The 25,867-nt window shown below is 52.7% G+C and overlaps 1 protein-coding gene across 1 annotated transcript; it reads right to left on the bottom strand.

The window, feature by feature from the left end:
* Nucleotides 1-2,970: 2,970 nt before the first annotated feature.
* On the bottom strand, nt 2,971-20,138 carry SLC4A8 (solute carrier family 4 member 8; the record flags this gene model as incomplete). Its single annotated transcript, XM_084277170.1, has 24 exons — nt 2,971-3,058; nt 3,495-3,592; nt 4,053-4,190; nt 4,282-4,455; nt 5,384-5,452; nt 6,230-6,481; nt 7,074-7,235; nt 7,589-7,702; nt 8,385-8,546; nt 9,423-9,528; nt 9,633-9,878; nt 9,982-10,115; nt 10,230-10,404; nt 10,863-10,954; nt 11,133-11,279; nt 11,723-11,810; nt 11,936-12,093; nt 12,226-12,314; nt 12,448-12,636; nt 13,514-13,674; nt 13,875-14,010; nt 14,435-14,569; nt 15,300-15,381; nt 20,094-20,138. The coding sequence occupies 24 exons, from the start codon at nt 20,136-20,138 to the stop codon at nt 2,971-2,973; spliced, it is 3,240 nt and encodes a 1,079-aa protein (XP_084133296.1).
* Nucleotides 20,139-25,867: the final 5,729 nt, after the last annotated feature.

Below are 25,867 nucleotides of genomic sequence, written 5' to 3'. Positions count from 1 at the left end.
GAGCGGCACAGTGAGACACACAAGACTTTTATTGGATTATTTTCCCATTACGTCCGACGGGCAACAAGAGGAAAAAAGAAAAACCAAAGGCAGACACGGCTGGGGGGGAACCGTCAGCCAACACCTCCACGAGGGGACCCACGGGAACGGCGACACGGATGTAGGATATTTGAGTTTCACAGAACAAACCCCAAATCAACGAAACCATAAAAAAAACCCCAAAAAAACCCAACCCCACAACCCCGAACACACCAGGATTCGAAGTGATAAACAACACGGATTCGCTAGATGGATTTCCCCCTCCCCACCCCAAATCCCCCCAGTTTTATTTACAAGGCAGAGCGTTTCCAAACTAGAGCATCTCTTACAATAAAATAAATATATCTCAGCATGTCCAAACCAAAAATAATTTCTCTATTTCTAAATGCAGCACGGGGGGGGGGGGGGGGGGGGGGGGGGAGAAAAAATAATAACAAAAAATGTGCCAGCACCTTATTTCTTACCTTTTTACATCTTCCCACCCCCACCCTCTCCCCCCCCCCCCCCCCCTTCCCTCCCCCTTAAGGATTTCCACACACTTACAGGTTAGGAAACTTCCTTTGCAGGGGCCCACAGGAGATTTGGGGAGCTGTTTTAAGGCACCGAAGATGAGAACACCCATCACCCATCCCGTACCGATGCGAAGGAGCTCTGCTGCTGACTGTGGCAGCACAGGTCACTTCAAGGATGGGTTCTTAATTCCTAGACCGATCCAGGGAACACCTTTGAGAGGGGTTTTGCCCTCCCCTCTAAATCCTCCCAAAATAAGGGGCCACCCCCTGGGACAGGCAGCCGGAGCGCTGGATCTCACAGCCAGGCTGGTGGGGGGGGGGGGTGTCACAAGCCCAGAGTCCCATTATTAAGCAAGACCATTTAATAGAATAACAATAAAATAACAGTCAAGAACAACTTCTAGCCCTGTAAGCAGCAAACTCGAAGCTCCATCCAGAGAAGCTGGCACGCTGGGGAAGCCTGGATTGCTTTTGAAATAAGGAATTGCCAAGGCAGCTGCCAAAGTTTTGCAGTGCACCTCCCCCGCACCCCCCCCACCCCCCGCGAGGCCAAGGGAGGTGCAGATCCCCGTAGAGCTGGACCCAGCCCCCCTCTTTCTTTCCGGGGTGGGTTTCTTTCTTTCCATGCTGAGGAGATGCCAGGCACGTGTGGGAAACAATCCCAAGCTCTGGCTCTGGCCCCTGGCAGGAGGATGCAGAGTCCAGCCCCGCGTTTCCCTTTGGCGCAGAGGGAAAACAAAAAGGGGGGAAAAAAACAAACCCTTGTCCTCTATGAAAGCCAAATAATTTCATTTAGGGACAGGGCAGCCGCGGGAATGGCACCACACCTGCCCGGCTCTGCACCTGTCACAGGCCGCTGGCTCAGTCTAACACCTCCCTGGGAATCAAAGGTTGTTTTCCAGTTTGAAGGGTTCAGGGCTCTTCTTCACCGCGACTTTTGCAGCATGTAGGTGCAGCCCCACACTCAGAGCCATGCCACTGGGGGACTGGGGTGCTTGTATGGGTATCATGGAGGAAAAACAGCAAGAAAACCCAGGCTCTGCACCTTCCCCTCCATAGGATCACAGAATGGTCGGGTTTGGAAGGGACCCCAAGGGTCAGAGAGCTCCAACCCCCTGCCACAGGCAGGGCCACCAACCTCCAGGCCTGGAGCTACACAAGGTTGCCCAGGGCCCCAGCCAACCTGGCCTTGAACACCCCCAGGGACGGGGCACCCACCCCCTCTCTGGGTAGCCCCCACAGGCATCACAACCAGCCTAGTTGACAGCATGTGCCTGGGGTGACCCTGCAGCCCAACGACCCCCCAAAATGTGAAGGGAACCCAAGAACCACCTCTGCACAAGATGCTCCCGTGTTCTTCCTAGCTCATCCCACAGGGCAAGACTCTGCAGGGACCAAAAAAACAACCTACAGAGAAGGAAAGTGGAGGAGCAACAGGGACAACACAGAGCCCCAGGTCTCACCTGGCCACTGCCAAACCCACATGGTACATTCCCAGTGCTCAGTCTGAAGTTCTCCCTCACATCCAGTTTGCAGCCCAGGGACAAGGCAGAGCCAAAGCCAAACAACCCCAACAAACCAAGTGCTGTAGAACTGGAGGACAGGGAGCAAACACTTTTCCCCTGGCTTTATCCCAGATGGTGGGATGCTCCTCGGGCTGCCCCGCCATGGAGGGCATCCCTCTTGTCCCAGTAAGGGACACAGGAGCGAACGAAAGCCTGGGACCCCAAACCAGATGTCAATAAAGAAGAAAAAGGAGAATGCATCAAATGTAACAGAAAATTATTTTGTACATTCAAAGTTTATATTTGGAAAAAAAAAAAACCCAAAAAACAAATAAAAAGAGAACGGAGAGGAGGAATTAGATATTAAAAAACAGCACTGAACGACAAAGCGGTAGCGGTCACTCTACCACTACGAAACCGCGACGACACACGCACGTACACACGGAGGCTGAACAACACCGAACTCCCACTGACTGTGATGTGCACCTCAGTCTGCTGGTCTAGAGATACTGAATGCCTGAAGCACATCAAGGATAACTGAAAACAGCTGCATGGCTTTCATGGGAACCCTCCAACTGGAAAGAAAATATCGTAATAAAAGCAGTTTCTCCCCGTGTCTGCGTTGGCACATCCCTGAGTCACATCCTCACTCCTCTCCTTCCAAAGTCAAGGTTCCTAAACAGGAAAACTGGAGAGGGGGAAGAGAAATAAAAGAGAGCATCATCAGTGGAAGTGGTGCTGGCTGCTGCTGATGCAGCCCCATCCTGGCAGAGAGGAGATCATTGAAGGCCACCATCCTCACTGCCGCTCCCAGGGGTGGGCTGTTGGCTCAGCATCGCCGGCCAAAGCCCAGCAAAACCGGAGCAGCACGGTCCTGCTCACATGTAACCCTTTACCTTCTCCCCTCTCCGGATTCAGACTGTTTCTGTGTTCATAGTGAGAGTCTTCCACACTGTGGTTTTGGACATCTCGTCTGAGATATTGATCTCCGCAGGGTCGCTCCTGCAATGAAGCATTTTGGATCCGTGATGAAGGGAACTGCAGCCCCCAAATGCATCAGCATCAGCAAGAGGGATTGGGGGGCTGGGGAAGCACAGCTCGGCACAAGCCCGGGAGGTTTTGCTGGATGAGGAGTTTGTGGAGCCCTGGAGAGGGTTCCAAAGCTGCTGCTGGTGGAGATCCTGCCTACAACTCCTCATCTCCAGCTACCCTAAAGTCACCAACGGGGCAAGTTTTGGGGGTCAAATGCGGGTTGTGCCATCACCCTGCTTAGGGCCAGAGCGCTGCGATCACCTCCTCCAGCCCTGCCCTTGGATTCCATTTTCCCACTGCTGGTTTCTAAGGGACACCCAATAAAGACACAAGGGGACACAACTGCACCCAACACCTTCAAAGGAATCTCACCGGGAGTCCTGCTGCACGGGGTGGGGGGCTTTACCTGTCGTTGCTCTGCTTTGGGGTATCCAAATCATTGGTCTTGCCCAGTTTCAGCTGAACTGAATTTGCAGCAGCAGCTTCCATCATCTTCTGGGACTCCTGATGTGAAAAGGACAAATCAAGTTCTCCGTCTTTCATCAAAGGGAAGATAAACTAACCTAAACACCCAGTAAAAACTGCTGTGGGCTGCCCTCTCCTCCTGACTGGTGGCAGCTTTAGCTGTTAGTACCAGCACAGTAAAGACCTTTCACCCCAAAATAGTTTGGGGGGATTAAAAATACTGTTATGAGCTAATCCTTCAATAATAATCATAATTATAATAATAATAATGCCACCACCCATCTTTATTATAGGACTCATTTGAAAAATTATACCTCTGTTCAAGTGTTCAGCTCACTGCTAATTGAGGAGAAAAGGTCACAGTGGGGGCTCCAGACCATTAATACCTGTTTTGATTTAGTTCTGATCTTCCCCCAACGTTTAAAGATGAGCTGTGTGGAACCAGGCAAGCTCACAGCCCGAGGGAGATGCCCAGTCCCCAGCACCCAGCAACCTTTACCTCTTCTTCTTTGGCTTCATTTTTGGCATCGTCCAACTTCTTCTTCTTGCTTTCTGGCATGAGGTCATCCAGGAAGCTGAGCTCTCGCTTCGAGAAGCAGAAATCCATCACTTTCCGGACAAAAACGAGAGCCAAAACCTTCGTAAGGAAGAGGGGAGATGCAGTGAGGCCAGAGATGATGCTCCCTCTCCCTCCAACGCCACACACCCCCTGATGCACCAGCTCCTACCATCATGGGGAAGATGATGGCAGCACGGGACACCTTGATGGCCCAGAGCAGGACGAGGCAGATCAGCTGGATCAGGGTGAAGAAATGCACCTTCCGCAAGGGGACGTGCCGCAGGTAGATGAAATCCGGCTGGTGTTTGGCCGGCATCCAGAAGAGCTTCAAGCGATCGAAGAACTGCAAAGTAACAGGGAGGGAGAAGCTGCCACCTTGGGACTGTGAAAAGCTCCCAGCCCCGTTGAGAGGCAGAGGGAGTTGTCAGGATCCCTCAATGAGAAATACTATGTTATTCCCAGCAGCAGCACCCGTTTTCCCTTTGCTCCACCTATAAACCAGCAACCACTCCATGTTACCCTCTTCAGAGCATTTCTCAGACCACAGAACCCCCAGCAAGGATTTCCACCGGTGACCGAAGCTGCCTTCCCTTTGCTCTGAACTCCCTGGTTCCCAAATAACCCAACAATGAGCTGCTCTAATCTGGAGCACTGAACTCTCCCAGTCACAGGATCACAGGACTGTTGGGGTCAGATGGGACCTCCAGAGCCCATGGGGTTCAACCCCCAGCCCATGCAGGGTCCCTGGGACAGGGTGCACAGGTCAAGCATCCAGACGGGGCTGGAATCTCTCCAGAGAGGGAGACTCCACACCCCCTGGGCAGCCTGTCCCAGGGCTCCCTCACCGGGAAGAAGTTCTTCCCCAGATTGGTGTGGAACTCCCTGTGCTCCAATTTGAGGCCGTCGCTCCTTGTCCTGTCCCCACAGACACTGAGCAGAGGCTGCCCATGGCCCCCTGTGTCCTACCCTTCAGCTATTGATACCCATTGATCAGATCCCCTCTCTTCTTTCCAGGCTGAACAGCCCCAGCTCACTCAGCCTCTCCTCGGAGGGGAGATGCTCCAGGCCCTTCATCATCTTCGCAGCCCTCTGCCAGACCCACACACCTCCTGTGCCTCCACCAATCTTTTCCTTACACAAAGTATTTCTATTTCTTGCTTTTGGAGGGTTTTTTTCCCTCCATGCCACTGCTTTTTGTTTTTTTCTCTGGTTCTACAGAGGTGAAACACCCAGGAACCAATAGGCTGCAATGAGGGTGAGTGAGTCTGTACCTGAATTCCATTGAGCGACGACACTCCCATGTAGAGAAAGACCCCATAAAGCACTGGCATTGGTATAAACTGCAAAGTAAATATTAAAAAATAAAAAAACCACAATAATTTATTTTTTAAATTGCATTTTCAGTATTATCACTCCCTTCTACGAGCTCTTGCCTAAAGCTTTCTGGCTTCTACAGGGTTAGGGACATGTGGGATTTCAACCACTGGAGACTTTGTGCGTGTGAATAATTTAATGCTCTGCTCTAGGCTGAGCTTTGGAGTGAGGTTTCATCAGAATAATCCTGTTTTCCAGAAAGGTTGGAGGAAAATAGTTGATTCCATCCCTGCTGTCATACGCCCTGCTCTGCGATGGCAGGAAAATGTTTCTACATATTCTTGTGGCAACAGGCAGGAGCGACTCTGTCTCCTTTCAGCCTCGAGAGGAGATTAGTTTGTGGGAGGAACATGCCAGGAGCCCAGGGGGATGATTCCAGTGTGCTTAACTTACTGGGAACCGCTGTTTCGCAGCATCTGGGGGAGCAAATTGCAACCGATCGAGCAATTCCCATTTGAAGCAGCAGATGGACTGGTCTAAATAGGCTTAATTGTGCCCCACAAACACGGGTGGGCCTGAAGGAGACCCGGAATTATAGCAGTTGTTGTGCTCATTTGGCTGGAGCGCACCAAACCGAGGTGTGAATGACTGGGAGGTGTAACGGAGGCTGGTTCCCACCACGGGTCAAGCCCCAGGGTTTGGGATCACCTCCTCCTCTGCTCCACAACCACTCAGGCCTGACTTAGTTCTGCATAAGCTCCAAAAGCTCGTGGTTTTCTGGGTGTCTTGCATTCTCCTCTTACCTTTAACACAGACGTGAAGAAGACCGAGCAGCCCATAAGCACAAAGATCATCAAGCCAGTGACTCTCTGCTCCCGGATCCCCAGAAACTTGGGTTGTTCTCCCGGAGCTGAGCAGTCAGATTCCACTTTGAGGCTATTCACATGGGTGATGGACAGGACAGTCGCAGCCACAAACCAGGGCAGCCCCATCATGGAGCACACCCCCAGCATCACCGCCACCATGAAAAGGTCCAGGTGGTACCCACATCCCTTCTGTGGGAAGCAAAACAAGAAACGGAGCATCTCAGAGCACAAGAGCAGGGACAACGTCATAGGTCAGACTCAAACCCAGCTCGACTCAAATCAACAACTGCAAAATTTAAAGCAGTGATTGGAAACAAATCAGGATGTGGCTGGTCTCTGTGCAAGCACCCTGCATAAAAACCTGTCAGGAGTTCGAGGTGGATCTGGGGAGTCTGTGTGATATCTACTTCTCTAAAAAAACCCAACCCTAAATTACTACTTTTCATTCATCAAGACACTTCTGCTTGGAAGCAAGATGGGACTCTGAGTTCTCCCTGACAGCACATCAAAACTGTTCATTCCCCCAGCTGCTGCTGACGTTTTGAAACAAAAACCTGCTTCCATACTGCCCTGGGATTAATGTGCTCCTCCAAAAGATCGCTCATCCAAAGTCCCCTGTCATCAGCTCCTTTTGTCATCACTAATCCAGGGGAGCATCCTGCCACACAGCCTGGTATCATACCAAACCAATGCCTTCACAAAGCATTTGGAGCTGGAACTTCTCCCCACACCTGGAGCCCAGAGTGGGTTGGGGATGGGATCATCTCCTGCAGCCCCTTACCTTCAGCCTGTGCTCCTTCCTGTTCACAATGACAGCAGTGATCTGCTGGTCCATGAATATCAAGATGGTGCAGAGCAGAGCTGGGATGAGCGCAGCCAACACCGTCCACCAAGGGTTGGGTCCAATGGGGTTGATGAACCACCCACGGTCGTCTCTGGTAGGCTGCAACAAAGCACAGGCATCAGCGGCATCTCCCAGGCCAGCCACTTCACTGGCTGGGATTTTCCCCTCCATCTCCATGTCAGGTCATCTCCCAGCCCTGGTTTCACATCACCCTGGGTTCATCAGTGCCAGTGTCCTCTTTGCAAGTACCTGTAGATACACCTCCTACAGGTATCTAGTTTTGGGGCCGTCTTCTCATTTGCAGAAGGAAGCAATGCACTTGGAGGTGGAAAAGGAGATGGTCACATCACCAGCATCTCCTCCAGACTCAGCCCTGAACTGCCCTGGTATCACCCTGCAGCATCCGTGAGGGCACAGGGTGAAACCTGCTCCATGCCATGACATCCCCTTACCTTGAACATGTGGGGGACATGGAGCTTCGGTGATGGGATCCCGATCATGAAGTCAATGAGCACCATGGTGACGATGGTGAGGAAAACAGCAAAGTCACTTACTGTGGACCGTACCTGGGGCAAGAAACCAGAGCTGAGAGGGGCATCGCAGATGGGGCCATAACATGCAACGGGAAAAATTAGGGACATCACCAGCACCAAGGCTGGTTAACAAAATCCCAACACTCTAAGGGCACGCAGCGAAATCCCTGGCTTAGATACTGTCGCTGTGCTTGTCCCTGTGAGGTCTGGTGTCAGAGAGTCTAAAAACAACATTAAAAAATTTAATTAGGTGGTTGTTTTAATTCAGACCTTACATTAAAAAAACTATGAAAAAATAAGGAAGCAGCTGTCTGCCACTGCAGCCACCATGGGAAGAAGACACAGAGGCATCCTACATTCCTCAGAAGGAAGGAAAAGTGTCCTTTGCTACAGCAGCTCCTCATTTACATTGGTTTTCCCCTTGAGCAGAATGCACAGAAGGTAAAAATCAAAAAAAAGCAGCAAATGAAACCCACACAACTTTGGGAGACCTGATTTCCCACTTCCCAAGCAAAATATTGCTCAGGGGCAGGTGGGAAGCGTTCTGCACTCATGGAAATGAGGAAGGGACAGCCAAGCTGATAGAGAGCTTGGCCTTCAAGGTCAGTGTGCCCCAGCTTGGCCAAACCGGTGACAAGCACCGGCTTGGCACACCAGGAAAACCATTCTGGGGCACGAGTGTGGGGACTTCTGCTGGCCACCAGCTTCTACCTACTCTTGTTGGGAAGTAACGGCTGGTTTTAAACTTCTTCAGTAAACTTGACATGACAAAGGTGGAGAAGAAGAGGATGCAGCACCAGAAGAGGACGTTAGGCGCGTAGGGGCCATTGTGTCCACAGGCAGGTCCTTGAAACACTCCATGCAAATATCGACATTCCTGGAGAAACAGAGTGTCAGGACACAAGGCAGTGCACGTGCAGCAAGGAAACCTTGGATAACTACGGGGTTTGAGGGTCTTGGTCCAAGATCCACAATGCTGTAACTGCTGCTGCTGGAGATTTATATTTAACACACAGCAGCTGAACAAGTGACACATCAAACTACACAAAGGGAACCAGAGCAATGAGGTGAAGTGGGACACCATGCCACTGACCCACTGCACATCCTCCCCTCGGATGGCAGGTAACTGTGGCTGCAGGAGACACTGGGGGGACAGGAAACACTAGGAATTCTTGGGGATAGAGAGAGGGAGCAGGGAAGGAGGGCTAAGACAACTATGCTAGGACAGGAGAAGAGACAAAGCGTCCCTTCCCAGTGGAGGGCTCACAGGACATGGACAAGAGGGGCTGAAGAAGTCCCTGAGAGCCTCCCAACCCAGACCTGGGCTCTGCTTCCAGCAACAGCAGCCCAAGAGGCTGCTCAGACATGCAAATTTATGCACGTGGCTACAGATGTGCTAAGAAAGCAAGGCCTGGAGTTTTTAGGAACCATTTAAGGAAGCTAATTACTACCTTCAAGCTTAAGTCCTCCAACTTCTGCAGCAATCAAAGCACCCACTTAGTTGCTCCTGCTCAGGAGCCCTGTCCTGCAACTGGCTCTAGAAGGACAGTTACTACGCCGGTGTTTGGGACAAGGTGGACGCTCCTTCCCAGGACCATGTGGGTTAAAGCCACACTTCAGATTCAAACACCGACTCTTTGGAGCAACACGAGCACAACTGGAAGCCCATCCTCATCTGAAGGGCTCTGACTTTTGCACCACGCGAATGCCCTGGACCCCATGGCAAGGAGAAGTAGCAGCTCAGGGCACTTACAGTCACCGTGAGGTTTTCCCAGGTGATAGCAGACACATTGATCTTGTTTCTCGCCCAGAACTGCAGGGTTTCGTTGCTGGGATGGGTTGGTGCCTCACACTTACAGCTGGGAGGAGAAAAGCCAGGAGAGGGGTAAGGGAAAGGTGATGGAGGTGCAGCCCTGAGCTCCTGCTGAGGGGCGGCAGCATTTTAGGAGGGTAGAAAACCCACTAGTAGATGGTGAGCAAGTCGAGCTTGCTGTGCATGTGCACAGGGTAGGTCTCTCGCAGGTGACTCAGTTTCTCTAGAGCCTCGTAGATGAAGATGATGCAGATGAGGGAGGCGAAGGCTTCCTCAGTGAAGCGGGTGATGTAGCACACCAGACAGCTGGCGTCGGTGGCCACCAGCACTATGCAGAAGAAGGCAGTCCACAGCCCGATGCACGCCCGCAGAGACAGATAGGAGAGCGTGTACTCCCTGGGAAACCAAAGTAAAACCAAGGGTGGGAAGTGAAAGGTGCCATCCATCGCTGCCGCCTTCGAAGGCTCAGGCAGCGCCCGGCCCCCGCAGCCAGCCTTACTTGCAGAACTTGTAGAGGATCTTCTCAAACACCAGGACGGGGCCGGTGCTACCGAGGATGGTGAGGGGTTGGCCAGCAAAGAGGGAATACACCACGCCGGTCATGGATGCGCCCAGCAGTGACTCCATGGCACTCTGTCCGGGGGAGAGTGAGGAAATAAATCAGTGGGTGGAAAGGCGGAAAAAAACCCAAAACGCGAAGCAAATTCACCGCCACGGAGGAGGTTTGGGTGAGTTTTATCCACTCACTATGTGGCCACTGGTCGCCTCCCCCAGCAGTCCCCCGAAGGTGATGACAGGGGACATGCAGGCACAGTAGAGGAAGAGGAAGGATGCCAGACACTTCAGGCTCAGACCATCCCGAAAGTCGCTCCAGAACCACGGGGCTTTTCGCTTCACATCCAGGATCATACCTCCAAAGAGCCTGCAGGAAGGAAGGAAATTAAAAAAAAAGAAACAACCTGTTTTCCTGGAAGATCACGCCAGGTTTTCCTGGCTGCAGGGAGTAACTTCCATTGCTAAAAGGCAGTGTGCTCCTTCAGCCGTGTTACACCCAGGGGAAACTGAGAAAGCACCCAAAAAAGGCTCCAACAAAAAGAAAAAGGACCTACCCTGAGAACCCATCCCCTCTTAGTGCTGCCATCCCTTGCAGGGTTCTCCTGGAGGTATTTACATGTCTGCTTCCACCCCAAATGAAGCAAACCAGGAGCAGTGCTGAGGCTGAGCCCGGATCTCACCTCCCCGGCCCAGGGGACCAAGCTGGTAACGAGGAGTCCCTTCACCAAACCATGTAAACCCCCAAAAACCCGCTAGAAAGGAAGGCACATGCTCAGATTTGAGAGGCAAACAGAAGAAAAAACCCCAAATTATTAAAGCTCACACCTTCCTGTCTGCTCCAGTTCAGGACCACTGTGCTTCTCCGGCTTGCTGTGGGAAGCACTGTCATCCAGAGCTCCTGGCATCTTCCTTTTTTCCTGTTAAAATGGAAATAAGATAAAAATATGGATTTGTAACCACTGGGTTGTTTGGTTTCTGGTCTGGGTATGTGACCATGTCAAACTGGGACTGTGTAAATTTTGGCCCTAGAACAGCATCCCCAGCATCTGCCATCCCACCCGTTCCCCTCGCACCTTCCTCTGCCCCAGCACCCACCTGCGAAGGGACATTTTTGGGAGGCTCAATTCGGATGGATGGATCCCACTCTCCCGGTGGCAGGACTGTGACCTGATCCAGGAACTCATCGATCCCAGCCACGAGGTCGGTGCGGTTCTTGGCTTTGTAGGCAACATCGTGGAAAACCTGCGGACAGGAGATGAGGTGGTGAGAGGACAACCCGTCTCCCACCTGCAATAAGCTCTTGACTAAAGGCAAGATAACTCTCCCCAAATTTCCTGCTTGAAGTGGCAGGATATGGAATTTTCCTTGTGATCACCTCCTCCACGAGGTCGCTGTCCCTCATGGCACCCTTCTGCTTAAGGAGGGGAAGTTTTACCAGCCCAGGCAATGTCACTGCTGGGGACAGTGTGATGGGGACCCCAGGGAGGTGCAGGATGCACCCCTGGGTGGGATTCCAGCCTCCAGGATGTGATACAAATCTGTGCGTTCGCTTCAGGGTGCAAACAAGGGGTTGGTTATCTGGAGACCTGTGGGCAGTTGGGACAGCAAATCCTCTTCCTCACTGCTGCAGAGACAGGGAGAGGTGAAGAAAGCCCAAACCAACCCAGAGTTATCTCTTATCGCACCTCATCCGTCATGATGGTAGCCATGGACCTGCCGATCTCATGGTACTGATGGGCTTTGCCTTCTGGTCCAAGCAAAACAAACAGGAACCTGGGCAAGGAAAGCAGAACGTGAGAGATGAAGGTGTCCTGGCTCGAAGGGCCAAAGGGATGCATTCCACTGGGTGTCGTGTTGTTGGGTGGGTAAAATAAAATCCTTGTGCTTCTCATTTAGACCTTGTTGGGATGGGAACTTCTGTCATGCCCGAGAGGAGGACAGCTGGGGTCAGGCGGACAAACGCCACGATGGGCTGGCGAAGGAAATCCAGCTCCCCCACCAGCACGTTGGACGCCTCAGCGCCAGTAGGGATTTTCTTCATGAAATGCAGCTCCGCCTGGGCACAAGAAGGGATTTTCAGGTAAAATGCCCCAAAAGCAGAGCCCACAGTGCTCACAGGATGCTCTGCAGCCAGGTTTGTGAGAGCAAATACGGCTCTAAGGGAGTCAGAGAGCTGCGAGTGTCTCACCTTGCTTAAATCCATCGCGTTGGGCTCATGGTTCACCCCATTTTTAGCTTCTGCAGTGGTAGGAGAAGGATGAGGGGTGAGTGTTTGGGCTGCTAGGAAAAAGAAAGACACTCAGAAAGACAAGGAGCAATCATGATGTTTCTCCTGTGCCATGACCCGTCTGACGGAGCCAAAGCCCTTGAGAAACCTTCTCCTGGTGCCCAGCCCTGCGGGAGGCCTCACCTGGCTTGTCGAGCTGGTGCAGGTCTGACTGCTTCTTGCTCACATCAGCAAAGGAGCGGACGATGGGAAGAAGGTTGTTTCTCTTCTTCTCATTCTGATGGTGATGCTTCTTCAGCAGGACTTCCCGAACCTTTGCCCGCGTGCGCTCGTCAAACTCCGGGGACTGTTCTTGCTGGCCCAAGATCATATCTGGGGATGGCAAAGGGAAATGAAGTTCTCAGAGAAGAGACCCCCCCCAGACCCAAGTCCCAAAGCCCCCGGGGAAGGCTGTGATACCCTAATAATACCCTTGCTTAAGAAGACACCTGAATACAGTTCAGCCTTTGCAGCAGAAGGTCCAAGTGCTTATTCATCCCTCCGCTATGACAGTTATTTTCCATTCCAAATAATGCAATTCTCTTGCCCATCTGGCCTTTCCCTCTCACCCTACACATGTAACCAAATCATGAGCAATCTACAGTGCAGATTTTCCCTGAGTTTCCTCTGCAATTTGCCCAGCCCATGGAGAAATGTGCTAAGAACGGCTCTGACTTCTCCAGCTCTTGAAAGGGCTGAATGGAGACCTGCCACTCAAAGATAATTTCTCCAAAGCTGCTTTTTCAATTAACTTCAATTATCTTCCCTCCAGAAATACACCACTTGGTCATCTGCCAGACAAACTCTGCCATTAAAACTCTTAAATCCTGGATGTTTAAGGCAAAAGAAAAAGAAATAAAATGCAAGGAAACAGCTTGTAAAAAATAGTCTGTTTAATGAAGTTCAGCTCTTACGCATACTCTGTATTTCTAAGAGAGAAGCCCTGACACCCACTCCTGTTTGGCTGGGGAATATTCCGCTCCAAGTTGCTATTCTCACAAGTTGCTATCTAAGGATCCCATACTAGAATGGGATCCTTTTGACTGGAAATGCATACCCAGCCCATGTCCAAAACCAACTCACGACTTCCAATCACAGTGGTGTTTCTGGCAAAGGACGTGCCACTGAGGCAGGGTTTGATTCAGGGGTGAGGGGCACCATGGCAAACTGAGATGAGCCGTTCCCAGAGAGACACGGCGCCCCATGGTACCTGCAATCTCTTCAATGCTGTTGGCACAAACGTCCAGAAGCACCGTCCCATTGATGATGCAGCTCCTCAGCTCAAAGAGGCTGTGCAACGACAGCGTGGCCACGTAGGGTTTGCTCCAGCGCTCGCCACCGTCTTCCACATCCTCCTCAAACTTCAGCCACCTGTGGATGGACATCAGGTGCCATCAGCCCCATCACAAGGAACAGCCTTAGCTCTGCAGCCCCTTCAACAGAGCTACAGGGCGGCAAGAGGAGGCTCCTCGCATCAGCACCTGCAGCTGCCAGAGCTTTGCATCCCGGAGAGCGGGACACTGAGCCCGCGAGGGGACTCTTCTCCCACCGCAGCCAGCACAGGGATTTACCTCGCCGCTTCCTTCCACTCGGCATCTTCACCCTCTTTCACACAGATCTCGTCCAGCTCGGTGAACAGGTCATGGGGAACGTGCTGCTCATCCTCCTCGGCCCCGAGGATGAACTGCACTCGCTGGGATGGAGTGTCTGGGGGGGGGGAAAGGCAAAGCTCCGTCCCATTACCGTGCCCGAATATGACCCATCATGCTCGTATGCAAAGTGGGCATTGACCAGCACCAGAAACACTGGCTTGCCCCTCTGCCCTGGGGTTGCCCAGGCTTCAGACAGAGCAGGAGAAGCATCTGTTCTGCCCCCGCATAAGGATGGGCATCTTTCCTTCCCAGCATTTCCATTTTGAAAGCTGGGATCCCTCCGAGCTAAAATCCTTTATGCATTTAACTGCCTTTTAAGTAAATAAATAAATAAAGAGGAAAGTTTGGGAAAAGGGAGAGGCTCCTGCTCCACTTCCCTTGGAAGAACAGCAAGTCACTCACACCATGGACCTGCCTGCAGAGGACCCCAGCACCCTGACAGCCCCAAGATGTTCCGTGAGCGCTGCGGTGGGACTTACAGCGGTAGCCCTGCTCCGCCGGGGCAGAGTCCTTCTCCCGCTCCCGCTTCCGATGCTTTTGGCTGTGGGGTCGGTGGTGCCGGTGGCTTTGCCTCACCAGCGGCATCCGCACACCCACGTAGAGGGTCCGGTGGCCTGTGGGAAAAAAAGGCATTTGCATCGTTTTTGATACTGTGGAGATACGAGATGCAGCTGCCACAATTAAATCCGTGCAGGATCCCAGGAGGAAACTCCAACTCCCCTTGATTTCATTTTCACTGGAATGTCACAGACCTGTCCTTTTTTTCCCCAGCCTATTTCACTCACCCTTCCCAACAACAGAGCAACAAGTGACGGCTCTGCATTGTCTAAAAAAGCTCTGAAAGTATCAAACCTCTCCTCAGAGTCCAGCCCCAGCTGGCCAGCACTCAGAAGTGCTCGTTAAGCAGCGACAGAAAGTCATTATTTTAAAATTCTTTGTATGGCACAAGACGACCAGAGAAGATCAAACCAGTGCTGTGATAATGAACTCCAGAACCACACAAAACAAAAGGAAATCACAGCCTTGTCACATTATTCTCCCGACCTCTCCAAGCCAGAGCAGCCTCTGTGAGAAAACAAGCCGTGAATTATCCAGCCAAGCCATGAATTATCCGGCCCTGTGGCTAAAACTCAGGCCACGGCCTCAGTGGGGGCTTTTTCTCCCTCTGTTTAAAAGCTGTAATATTAAAATATGTGAAAATAAGAATGCCTGTTTACTTAGAGGCACACCACGTTGTGCTGCACATGATGTGTGAGCCAAGCTGGGGCTGTCACAGGGACTTTGTGCGATGGGAAAAGGCTCCAGGCTGGTGTCTCCTCTCCCAGGCGCCCAGCAGAGACTCACCTTCCAACTCCTCCTTCTCATAGTGAATATTGACCACACTGCTCGTTCTTCCTTGGTCAATCACCGCCTCTTCGTCGGGTCTCTGGAAAGGAGAAGGTGAAAGGTGTGCAGGGAGGTCCCTTGTCTTCCCAGCCATCACCCACCCCTGTGCCCACGCGAGGCCACGAGCATCACGAGCATCACGCCCCTGCATGCCTCCTCCTCGCGCACAGCCGGGAAAACACGGACTCATAGGAGGGTCTTTCCTTCCCATGACCAGTAACATCACCTGTATTTTATACAGTGGGTATCTGGAAGTATTTACTCGAGGGGGAGAGGGCTGGGTGTTACAGACCAAAAAACACCCCCACACACTTTGTTCTTAACTGGGGGATGGTGGAAACCATGTGCTTTAGTTGGCAGCAAGCTTCAGTCTCCCACCGTGATACCTGCAGGACTCCCTGGATGGCACTTGGCCATAGGAGAAGGCCACCAACCGCCTCCAAAGGCCCTCAAGAACCTGTGAGGGCAAAAGCATCCTCTTCAACCCCAGGATGCTCCGGCTTCCCTTGACACAAGCAACCCAAGACATGATTTTTATCCTTGGGAAAAACCAAGGGCTGAGCACGGATGCTCTGTCCTCCCCTGAAATACCACTGCTGGCGCTGCGTGAAGGGAAGAGCTCGTGTGCCTTAGGAGCTGAAGGAGAACCAGAGGAGCAAACAGAAAGTCTTTTCACCTCTCTTTTCCCCTTGCTGACAGGGCTGGGAGGGGGATTTTCAGGATTACTGCATTCAGAGAGACAAAAACCCAACAGCATCTTCCTGCTCCAGTCTCAACTGCTGCTCTGAAACGGGCCTCCTGGAAACTGGGGTATCTTTTTTCCCCTCTTCAGGCTGCACTTTTAAATGCTGTGAATATCTCAAATACAAAAGAAAATATGTCCCTGCTGTTGTTTCTCCTCCCTTGCCTGCACTGACTAAGCCAAGCGAACCTAAACCAGTTCACCCATGCAAAGAAAAACTCCATCCTGCCCAAACACCTGCAGTTTTCATCACTTTTTAAACTATTCCCTGTATTAAAGGCACAAAGAAGGAGGTTTGGGACCATTAAATTGCTGATGTTCCTCTTTGCAAGTCTGTTGCCATCAGCAAAGTGACCAAAACGTGTCCAGCTGAAACAAAAAAAGCCGCTGAGATTCGCACCCTGTTGTTTGATTATGGAAACTGAAGTTTGAAGAGCAAAATCACGGAGAAAACTTGGGAAACCAGCAAGGCTGTTGGATGAAATTCAAGAAGCAAAAGCTACACCGTGCCCTGGGAAACAACCCAAACCAACCAAAGCTTTAAAGGAAAACTTCAAAGGCCACACCGGCACACGCTGCCCATTGTCCTAATAACGATGTATAAATCATAAAGACTTATTAAAAATATATATAATAAGGAGAATAAATAACATACTATGATTTAAGCTGCAAACACAAATGTGAAATCTGCTTTTTACCCCTCAAATTCCTGCTTTAGACTGAATGGTGTCACCTGCCAAGCGGTGGTTGGGAACGCACACACCTCCCAGTCACCGGGTCATTTGATGAACAAGAGGAAGCAACATTCCCTTCTGGAAAGGAGTCTGCAGGTTCCCCTTCCCCAAAAGGGTCACTGGGTGCTGGAACGGGCTGCCCAGGGAGGGGGTTCAGTCACCAACCGATTTAAATACCAACGTATTTAACAGAGGGCAGAGGAGGTGCTGAGGGACAGGGTCAGCAGACAGCTACGGCTGGACTCCACAGTCTCAAAGGTCTTTCCCCACTTTTGGGACCGTCTGGGGGACGCTCAGTCCCTGGGCAGAACCTCTACCTGTAACTCTTCCAGCAGCCGCATTTTGTGCCCTCTGTTCCAGTGAATCCTCAGTTAGTCACTGGGACACAGCTGAATCTCCAGGTCAGTCTGAGGGAGAGGATCCGATAACCTGAGGACTTGGGAGCAGCCCTCGCTGTGAGGACCCCCGTGTCGCCCAGTGTCTCCGGTATCATAGATACAAGGAAGGACTGTTTACAGTGCCCAGGCAGTTATGTAAAGTCACAATCCCCAGCAACCTGCTGTTGGGGAAACTGAAAAGGTGGGGAGACACCAGCTGTTCCAGACAAAAAAACATTCCGGAGTGGAAAAGTGGGGAGTCAACGCTGGGGGGAAGTCACAGGCAGCGTTTTGGGGGGGTTAGAAGCTGCCAAAGGAGGAGTGAGGTTAAAAATGGTTGGGAAAAGACACCGTTAAGGGGTAAATCTCCCAAAAATCACCAGGGCACTTTGCGGTGTCATGGCCTCCATAGCTTCTGGAAACCTTCCTTAGCCAAACCAAGCCCCAGCATGGTATGGAAGTTCCCAGCTAAGCCACGTTTTTCACTCTCCCAGCTTCCTCCAGCTATCGCCAGCTCTACTTTCTTTTCCAAGCTGAGCTAATCCATCATTTCCATGCTACAAATTCGTTTGCTCTAATGAACTTCCTCCCCAGCACAAAGGTTAACTGCCCTGAAAGGCGACACGGGGTGTAAAATAACACGGAGGAGGAAGGTGACACTGAGATCTCATCAGTTAAAATCCCGTCCTGATCCAAGCTTGGATGCCCGCTGCTTTTTTATTATTTAGTACTGAAGATTTAGCAGCAAATGGAGGAGGAAACAGGATGAGTGGGTCAGTGGAAGGATGCTCTGAGCATCCCCCATCATCCTTCCCCAGCCATCACAGCATCCCCCAAAACACAGCAGACCTCACAGGGAGACGCTTCTGAAAGAAAGAGCCGCATTCAAAGCTCGCTCAGGCCACTCAAACAGACTCTGGTTGAGGGAATTGGTAGAGGATTTAAGGATTTCATAGGTCTGTGGGATTTATGGATGCATGGGCTTGGGATGGGATGGAGCAGGAAGGAAAGATGCCCCCAGAAAGCAAATTATCCCATCCCAGCTTGGGTACCAGCACTTGCAGACACTTTGCCTTCCCTCTCTGTCCTTCTCTGTTGCTGCCAGGCGCCTGGAAAACATCAAATCCTCAGAACTGGGCTGAGAAAAGGGGACGATGCCGAGCTCTGCATGGATTATTATTGAGATTTGGAGCAGCCAGAGTTGTTCCACTTCACTATTTTCTAAGCGACGAGCTCCGGCTGGCTGCTTCGCAGCTGGTTTTGCTGGGAAGCTGGAGTCATTATTGCTTGTAAAACTGGAATCAGGCATCGCTGGAGCAGAGGAGGAAAGGCTGTTTCGACACGGCTGAGGCAACCCCTTTGTGTCACAAGCTCTGTGCATCCCGTCCTCACGTCCATCTCAAGGAGACATCTCCAAGTTACTGGTTTTATGCAATTTGTTTTGGTCCCAGAAGGTATTTTTGAATGTCCTGCCTCAGTTTACCTGTCTCAGCACAACTCCTCTGGTTAAGAAAGAAACATCTTTCCCTGGGGAAGCTTTGGTGTAGTGGAGAAAAAGCACAAGGCAGAGGTTCAGGTCGGGCTCTGAGTCCTGTGGTGCCGGAGGAGGCCGAAAGCATCACGCGAGCCGGCAAACCTCACCCCCCGCCCCCCTTGGCCCATCACACACCAGCAGGACCAGCCACTGGCAGCAGCAGGGACTAATAATGTAATTAATCTCACCTGCAGTGTAATTAATAACCCTGATCCCAGTGTTATTATGGGATAAGTGTAACAGCATGCATGGGGACAAACTGGGGCGCCGTGGGGCTGCGCTGGTAGTGGAGCAGGAGACCCCCCTCTCATCCCTCTCCATCACTGTCCTGCCCAGACGAAACTACCAGCTCCTTCCTTTGCTCTATGGTGGGGGTCAGCAGTGACCCCCCGCAGGGACCCCTCTGGCTCCTGGACCAGGATTGGAGCTGTGACATGGATGAGACCTGGGTGGTTGCAAGGGGGTGGGGGGGAGGTGGTGGTCTCTGGAGCCCCAGAGTGGGCTGTCGGGGGGACACAGGTCCCACTGAGCATCACCAGGATATGACTGTCATCCCTTGCTGGCGAGACGTAAATTCCTTTCACTATTAATTAATTCATTAATTAATTCCCCACCTCTTGTCTGCCACCAAGACCAGAGCAGCTCCTCCAGCCAGGTCGCACGGGGATTCAGGGGGGCCTTCCCTGGGACAAGGAGATGCTGGAAGAGGGGGGACACCACCCAGCTGCCTCCTGCCTGTGCACCAGCACCAGGCGTGAATGCACCCGGTGGGGACAATAGCTGAGCCCTCCCCAAAGTGACCTGGTGGCATGGGGCTCTGCGGGGACTGTGGCCTTTGTCCCCCATCCAAAGGGCACGCAGCATCACGGAGGGAATGTGGGGGCTCACGTCTAGATGTGGAGGAGGGGACGAGGGGGGGTGCAGCGAGGAGCCACCCAACAGGCATCACACAGGTGCCTTCCTCCCCTCCTCACATCCCTCCTGCACCCACCTTGAGCACCCCTTGCCCCCCCCCTTTGCGCACCCGCCTCTCCGCCTTGCAGATACCTTGCTGATGCCTTACACCCCCCCTGAGAGGCCCGGCACCCCCTTTTACAGACACCCACCACCCCTTACACTCTTTCTACCTTGCAGATGCCCTTCACCCCCACTCGCAGGCGCCCCTTACAGCTCCCCGTGCACCCCCCCACTCGCAGGCGCCCTTCCTCTCCGTGCACCCCCACCCCCCCGCTCTCCCCCTTGTCCCCCTCCCGCCATAGGAAATGCCGCAGTGAGCAGCCACGGAGCATCCTCCGGCCGCACCGGCAGCACGGCCCGCCCGGGGTACCGGGCATCCCCCCTCCCGGTGCCGCCGCCGCCCCCCACCTGGTAGCTGAGGATCCCATCGGGCTCGTTGCTGCCGGCGGGCATGGCTGGGCCGGGGGGGGGGTGGTGCCGGACTCCCCCCCGGGGCTGGGGCCAGTGGGGCCGCAGCCGGCTGCAGCCCCGGTGCCGCTCACACCGGCTCCACCATCTCCCGGAGCCGGGGCCAAACCCCGCCCAGGGCCGGGAGGAGGCAGCGGGTGGAGGGAGGAGGCAGGGCCGGGGGGGGGTCGGGGAGCGGGGGAGGGGGGGGCGGGCTGGGGGACCGCGCCGGGCGGGGGTACTGCGGCCCCGCTTCGGCTGAGGCCCCCGGCAGCATCCTCGCCCCTCCCAGGCCTCGTCCAGCATCATCCTCCCTGCCCCTCCAGCATTACCCCCCGCGACCCCCTCCAGCACCTTAAGTGCTCCCCCCGCCCAGATTCCTCCCCGCTCAGATCCCCTCCAGCATCACCCCGATCGCCCCCGGCTCCCCCCCAGTCCCCCTCCTGGCCTCCTCCAGCATCCTCCCACCCCAAACTGCAGTCAATGTTGCCTCCCTCCACCCCCACACCCCAGCTCAGAGCAAACCCAGTTCTCTGCTTCTTCAAAGATCCCCCTGCCCCAGCAAGAAAGGCTCACAGGTGAGGGATGCGGAGGGGTGGGGGGAATGCCTATTTCCCCCTCCAATGGGGATTTGAGAAGAGCCTTTGGCAAATGCTTGACCAGCCGCTGTGCCCCGAGTGCTCAAGGGCTCTGCGCCGCCTTGGCCGCTCCATTCCTGTGTCCCCTGCAACCCCAAAAGCCCATAATATTTTCAAGAGAAACTGAGGCCAAACCCATCCTTCAGTCACTCAAGTGTGGGGAGCAGCAAAAACCTGAACAAACCCTAAAATCCCCTCCCAAAACCCACCAGGCCGAGCTGGCAGCTGCCAGGTAAACATCTTGAAACTGACTGGAATTGCTGGGGAAATGGGCTCCCTCTGCTCCTCCTTCCAGTTTCAACCTCCTCGAGCTCATGTCCAAATGAGATGGGATGAAGGAACATTTCTCTTCCGCTAACGGGAGGTGAAAATAGAGGGTCAGTTATTAATTAACAGAGCCATTAGCAATTTCCCATCCTTGCTGGTGGCACAGATGGGATCCTGCTGCGGGGGAAAGGAGGGGGGAATGATCCCCCTCTCCCTTATTTCTGATGATTCTCAGAATGATCAAGATGACGGGTGACAACCATGGTAGTTGGGAGAGAGCTTTTCCTTTGAGAAATACTTTTTCCTGTTCGAAATTTAAATATTCCATTGCTTGCCCGTTAGGGGGATTAAATTTTTCCCTCCTGCCCCATGGGATTCCCCACTTCTTTCAACCCCTCTGAAAATGTGGCCCCAAAAGGGTCTGATACTGGAGTCTGGGGGGGGGTTCACACAGGGTTTGGTGTGCTCACACATCTTCACAACTGCCAGGATCCCCATGACCCCCGCACCCAGCATCGCCTGGGCAGCCCCTTCTCCCTCACAGTATCCCAAATTAATTAGAAACTCAGGAACCAAACGTTTTCCACCCAAATCTGGTTTTCTGCTGGCTTGGTTTTCACTCAGAGAGTTACAACTGCCCACTCCGGCTTGTTCAAGCCTTGGATTGAAAACAAGACCCAAGGGAGGAGCCACACATTCCTGCATTTGTGACAGTTATAGTGGATTTAATCCAGATCACCACGTTTGGATTTTTCCTAATTTCTCTTTATGGAAAACTGCCCCCACCCAGCTCCTGCCCTTCCCAAAATGACATCCACCAGTGAGCCCAACCTGGGCGAAAACAGTAACACACCACCCACTCCTCACAGTTGGGACAAGCACCCCGTATTTAAGGTTATTTAGGGAGCAGAGGAGCGTTTGTGCCAATGGAAAAGGGCTGGATTAAAAAAAGCAGTTCCTGTGTCATTGTGGACCATCTGGCTGGGAAGGGGGTGACTAATTGCACTGTTACAATGCGACATCTAAAAATATAATGAAGCACGTCCAGAAAGGCCAAGCAGTGAAGTTTAAGTTTGTTGAACTTCAACTCCTTGACCATCCTGAGTCACCAGGGATGCAGCATCAGGCCAAAATTTTCATCCCAGGTGACCCCAAACCGTGATTTCTCACATCATTGTGGGCGATGGCAGCGGCTTGCCTGGCCCCAGTTGCCTCGGCACGGCCCTTGGTGGCAGCCAGTGCTGCACCAGGGTTGCTTTGGCTTTTGAGAAAAAACATCTGTGCTTGAGATGTTTAAATTAAATTTCCCAGACGTGCTCCCAAAGCCAGGAGAACCGAGCTGCTTTTCCTCCTTCCAGCAAATTCTGGGTTTGTTGGTACGATTTCATAGTAAATAAACTTATGGATCCTCTTGCTCAGGGCTCACTTTCTGATCTGGCGCTTCCAGGAATGCAGCACACAAGGAAAAGGGATTTTCCTCCCCTATGGAAAAGCACAAACCACTGTAAAATAATCCCACCACCTAATTAATGTGAGGAGCTGCAGGAGGAAACCCTCACACAGGGGCAAACCGCAGGACTGTGAGCTGCACCCCCTGCGTGCCCCCCTCACACCCACCCACCACTCCCAGAGCCGTCCATCCGAAAGGTGTTTTTCCCCTTAATAAAAAGCTGGGACAGTGACACGTGTGTCAGTCACATCCCTGCACTGGAGGAAGCCCTTTTCTGCTCCACTCATCTCCAAGCACAGCCAGATCTGAGCCTCGAGAGCCAAACCCGGGCTGATGGGTGCAGAGAAGCCTCCTCCCACCTGTTGAGGGATCAATTAAAGTCCCATAAATCACTAAGCCAGAGCTGAGGAGGTTTTAATAGGAGGGAGAAGGAGCTCTTGGTTATGCCCAGAAGGTGCGATGCAGTCAGTCCCTGTGATCACGTCGTGGAGCTTCTCTCAAAAGGCCAGTTCAGGTTTAGTGACCGTAAAAACCTCGTGATTCTCCCACCCAACATTCCACGTCCCTGGAAAAAGCCCATGTAGCTTTGCAAACACCCCCACCTACTCATGGAAAACTCATTCCATTTCCCATGGAGTGAAAGCTCCCCTGCTCAGCCCCACAGAGGTCCAGAGCCCACGACAGAAGCTGCTTTGATATCCAAAAAAGCCAAAACACACGCAGAACCCTCACCCAGCTCATCAAGTCAGTCACCAGGGACCAAGTTTGTACCAAGAGGACTGCCACCTGAGCTGGTCCTAGCCATAGCCAGCAGCAGGATCTTGTGAAGTTCCAGAGCCCATCATGCTGAGTGAGGCTGTAAATAGGTGGATTTCCGATCGTGAAGTCCTACTTCAAACGAGCTAAGATGTGCTTTAAATAGTCTGCTTGGCCTGTCGTATCCAATGGGAAAATCTGGCAAATGTCATGAGCCTGAGCATCCTCAGAGGGGAGAACTGCTCCTTGCCCCAGGGTACCATCCTCCAGCATCCAGCCCGGCGTCCAGGACGTCTGCGAGGAGCGAAGGTGAAAAGGGGTCAGTGGGAATGGCAGAGGCAGCCCCTTTGCAAGCCCCCAGGGTCTGCCATGCCAAAGCGCAGCCTCCGAAAGCAGACACCGCGTTTTTGTACCCATGGAAAAGCTGCTGCTCCCCGTCCTGGAGCCTGGGGGAGTTTGAATCCCCCCTTCACTCCATCCTTGCCAAAATCCACAGGAGGATCATGCAGCCGAGCATCCCCCATCACCCATTGCATAGCCCTCAGCACCCACAGTCACTATCCATACCAGAACACAAGGCAAATGCTTTTGTAAGAAGCAAACCAGAGCAGGCTTGTCATTTCCTTTTTGTGCCATTATCATTTAAGTGCTGATAAGGCACATTAGGGCTTTACCAGACAGACATCACTTCTACTTCTTCCTTTCTTCTCCTCCTTCTTTAAAAAAAAAACCAAACCAGTTTCTAAACATAGTCCAGGCTGAAAATCAATAGCTTTCCACAGGAATATGTAGCCACAGCATCCGTGAAATAATTTTTGAGGGTGTAATTTGGGAGAAGGAATGAAAGGAAAAGAGCTTGGCATTATAGGGACCCTCGCCAGAAAGTTCAGGGTTGGTGAGTTTAGGATGTCTTTAGAAATCATCCTTTTAGGGGTGTGTATAAATCAGAGAGAATAAAGGAAATATTTAAGAGCTCTTTTAATGCATAGATCCAAAGGAGGTGGATACAGTTTCCACCCCCCCACCCACCCCAAGACTGAATTGAGTGTTTCAAAGATTCCTCAGTGCCTGATCACAGAAGGGATTAGGGATTTCTCCCGAAGTGCATCAAGTGCTGCTTGGCAGCCAGATCCCAGTGGCTTTTATGTACCTAATTCCCCTGGGAACCGGAGAATTGAGTGCCTAGAGACTATCTCAGGACGTAACTCTAAAGCTCTGCTCTGCCGCAGCCTCCCACATGTTGCAGCCAGGCTGATGGAGAGGATGCTGAAGACTGAGAGACGCCCTTAGGCACATAAAGTCACCAACAAACCCCCCTCAGCCCTTCCATTTACCTTCACAGGTCCTCGGATCTCTACTGGAACTTTACCCTCAGCAGGCAGAGCACTTTCACTGGGAGCATCTTCCCTCCGAAGGGCTTCTGGGGCTTCGCAGAGGTCCAGGCAAGTCAGGAAGGAATCCCCAACAATGGGGGACGATGCCACCAGCTCCTGTGGGCTGCAGCAAGCTCTCGCTTTGTCCTTGGGGACTTTCATGGTAGGAAGCATTCTGCAGGTTTTCAGCCACGTTTCTATGTCCATCTTCTCACTCCTCTCAGCTTTGCTGCCGCCAAAAGCTATAGCAGGAGCCGCCCCTCCGGCTCCAGCGACGCAGACGCTGCCATTCCCAGCGCTTGGCGGGTTCTTGCCATGGAAGCTGGGTAACGTGTCAGCAGCATGCAGCTGCACCAGGGGATGAGCAGAGCCCTCTGGGTCCGGAGCAGCAGATGCTGGAGCCTCTGAGCATTTCTGGCGTCTGTCTGGTGGCCTTTCCCCTTCCTCCGTGACCGTATCCTCTGTGCACTGGATGGGCAGCGACACGGGGATATCTTGGAAAGAAAGCAAGGCAGAGCGGTCATTCCTGGCACTGTAATGGTGCTTGTGTTCTGCCTTCCTGTTGCCTCAATCTCTTTTGAGTTTGCAAAACAACCTCCTTGCTGGCAAAGCTCTCCTGTCTCCATCACTCGATTAAATAACGAGGCTGGACCAGCGAACAAAGGGCATCCAAGGACAGCTGGAGAAGGCTGAGTGCCAGAGGGGTATCAGCTACCCTGGGAGACACTGAGACATTGCTGCATCCCCAAAAGCTGGGCTGAGCCCAGTAACGGCTTTGGTTTAGGTCCTGTTTGGAGCCATTTATTTGTGTGCCAGCCCCAGGAAGGACAGATAGACAGCAGAGCTGTGGGGAAAGGAGGCAAGCACAGGGGTGGGGAGCTCACAAGGCTGCCGGTTTCACACGCATGGCAGCTGTTTGCCCAACCCAATCCATCCTGACCACAGAAAACACCCTTTAAAGTCAGAAACAATGTGCAAAATCATATGGGAGTGATGTGTCTGCTTTGGGGGGGGGGGGGTGGGTTGGGGGGAAGGACAGATGAGCATGTGGACCACAGCCAGGGGATTGGGAGGGAGACTACTTGGAAAACCAGACTGGCTGCTGGGGAGGGCAAGAACATTTCCCCGGGTGATTTCCAGGCTGTCGAGGTTCCACTGCCACCACCCAGCCTTCCAAAAACACTCCAGGCAATGTGTATCATCTGCCCCACACTCCTTCCCCCCGCCAACACCCTTCTCCAGGGGCTGAGA

This window comes from Gallinula chloropus (genome assembly GCF_964237585.1).
Source record: "Gallinula chloropus genome assembly, chromosome: 31".
NCBI classification, from domain to species: Eukaryota; Metazoa; Chordata; class Aves; order Gruiformes; family Rallidae; genus Gallinula; species Gallinula chloropus.
This window is presented reverse-complemented; position numbering and strand designations above follow the sequence as displayed.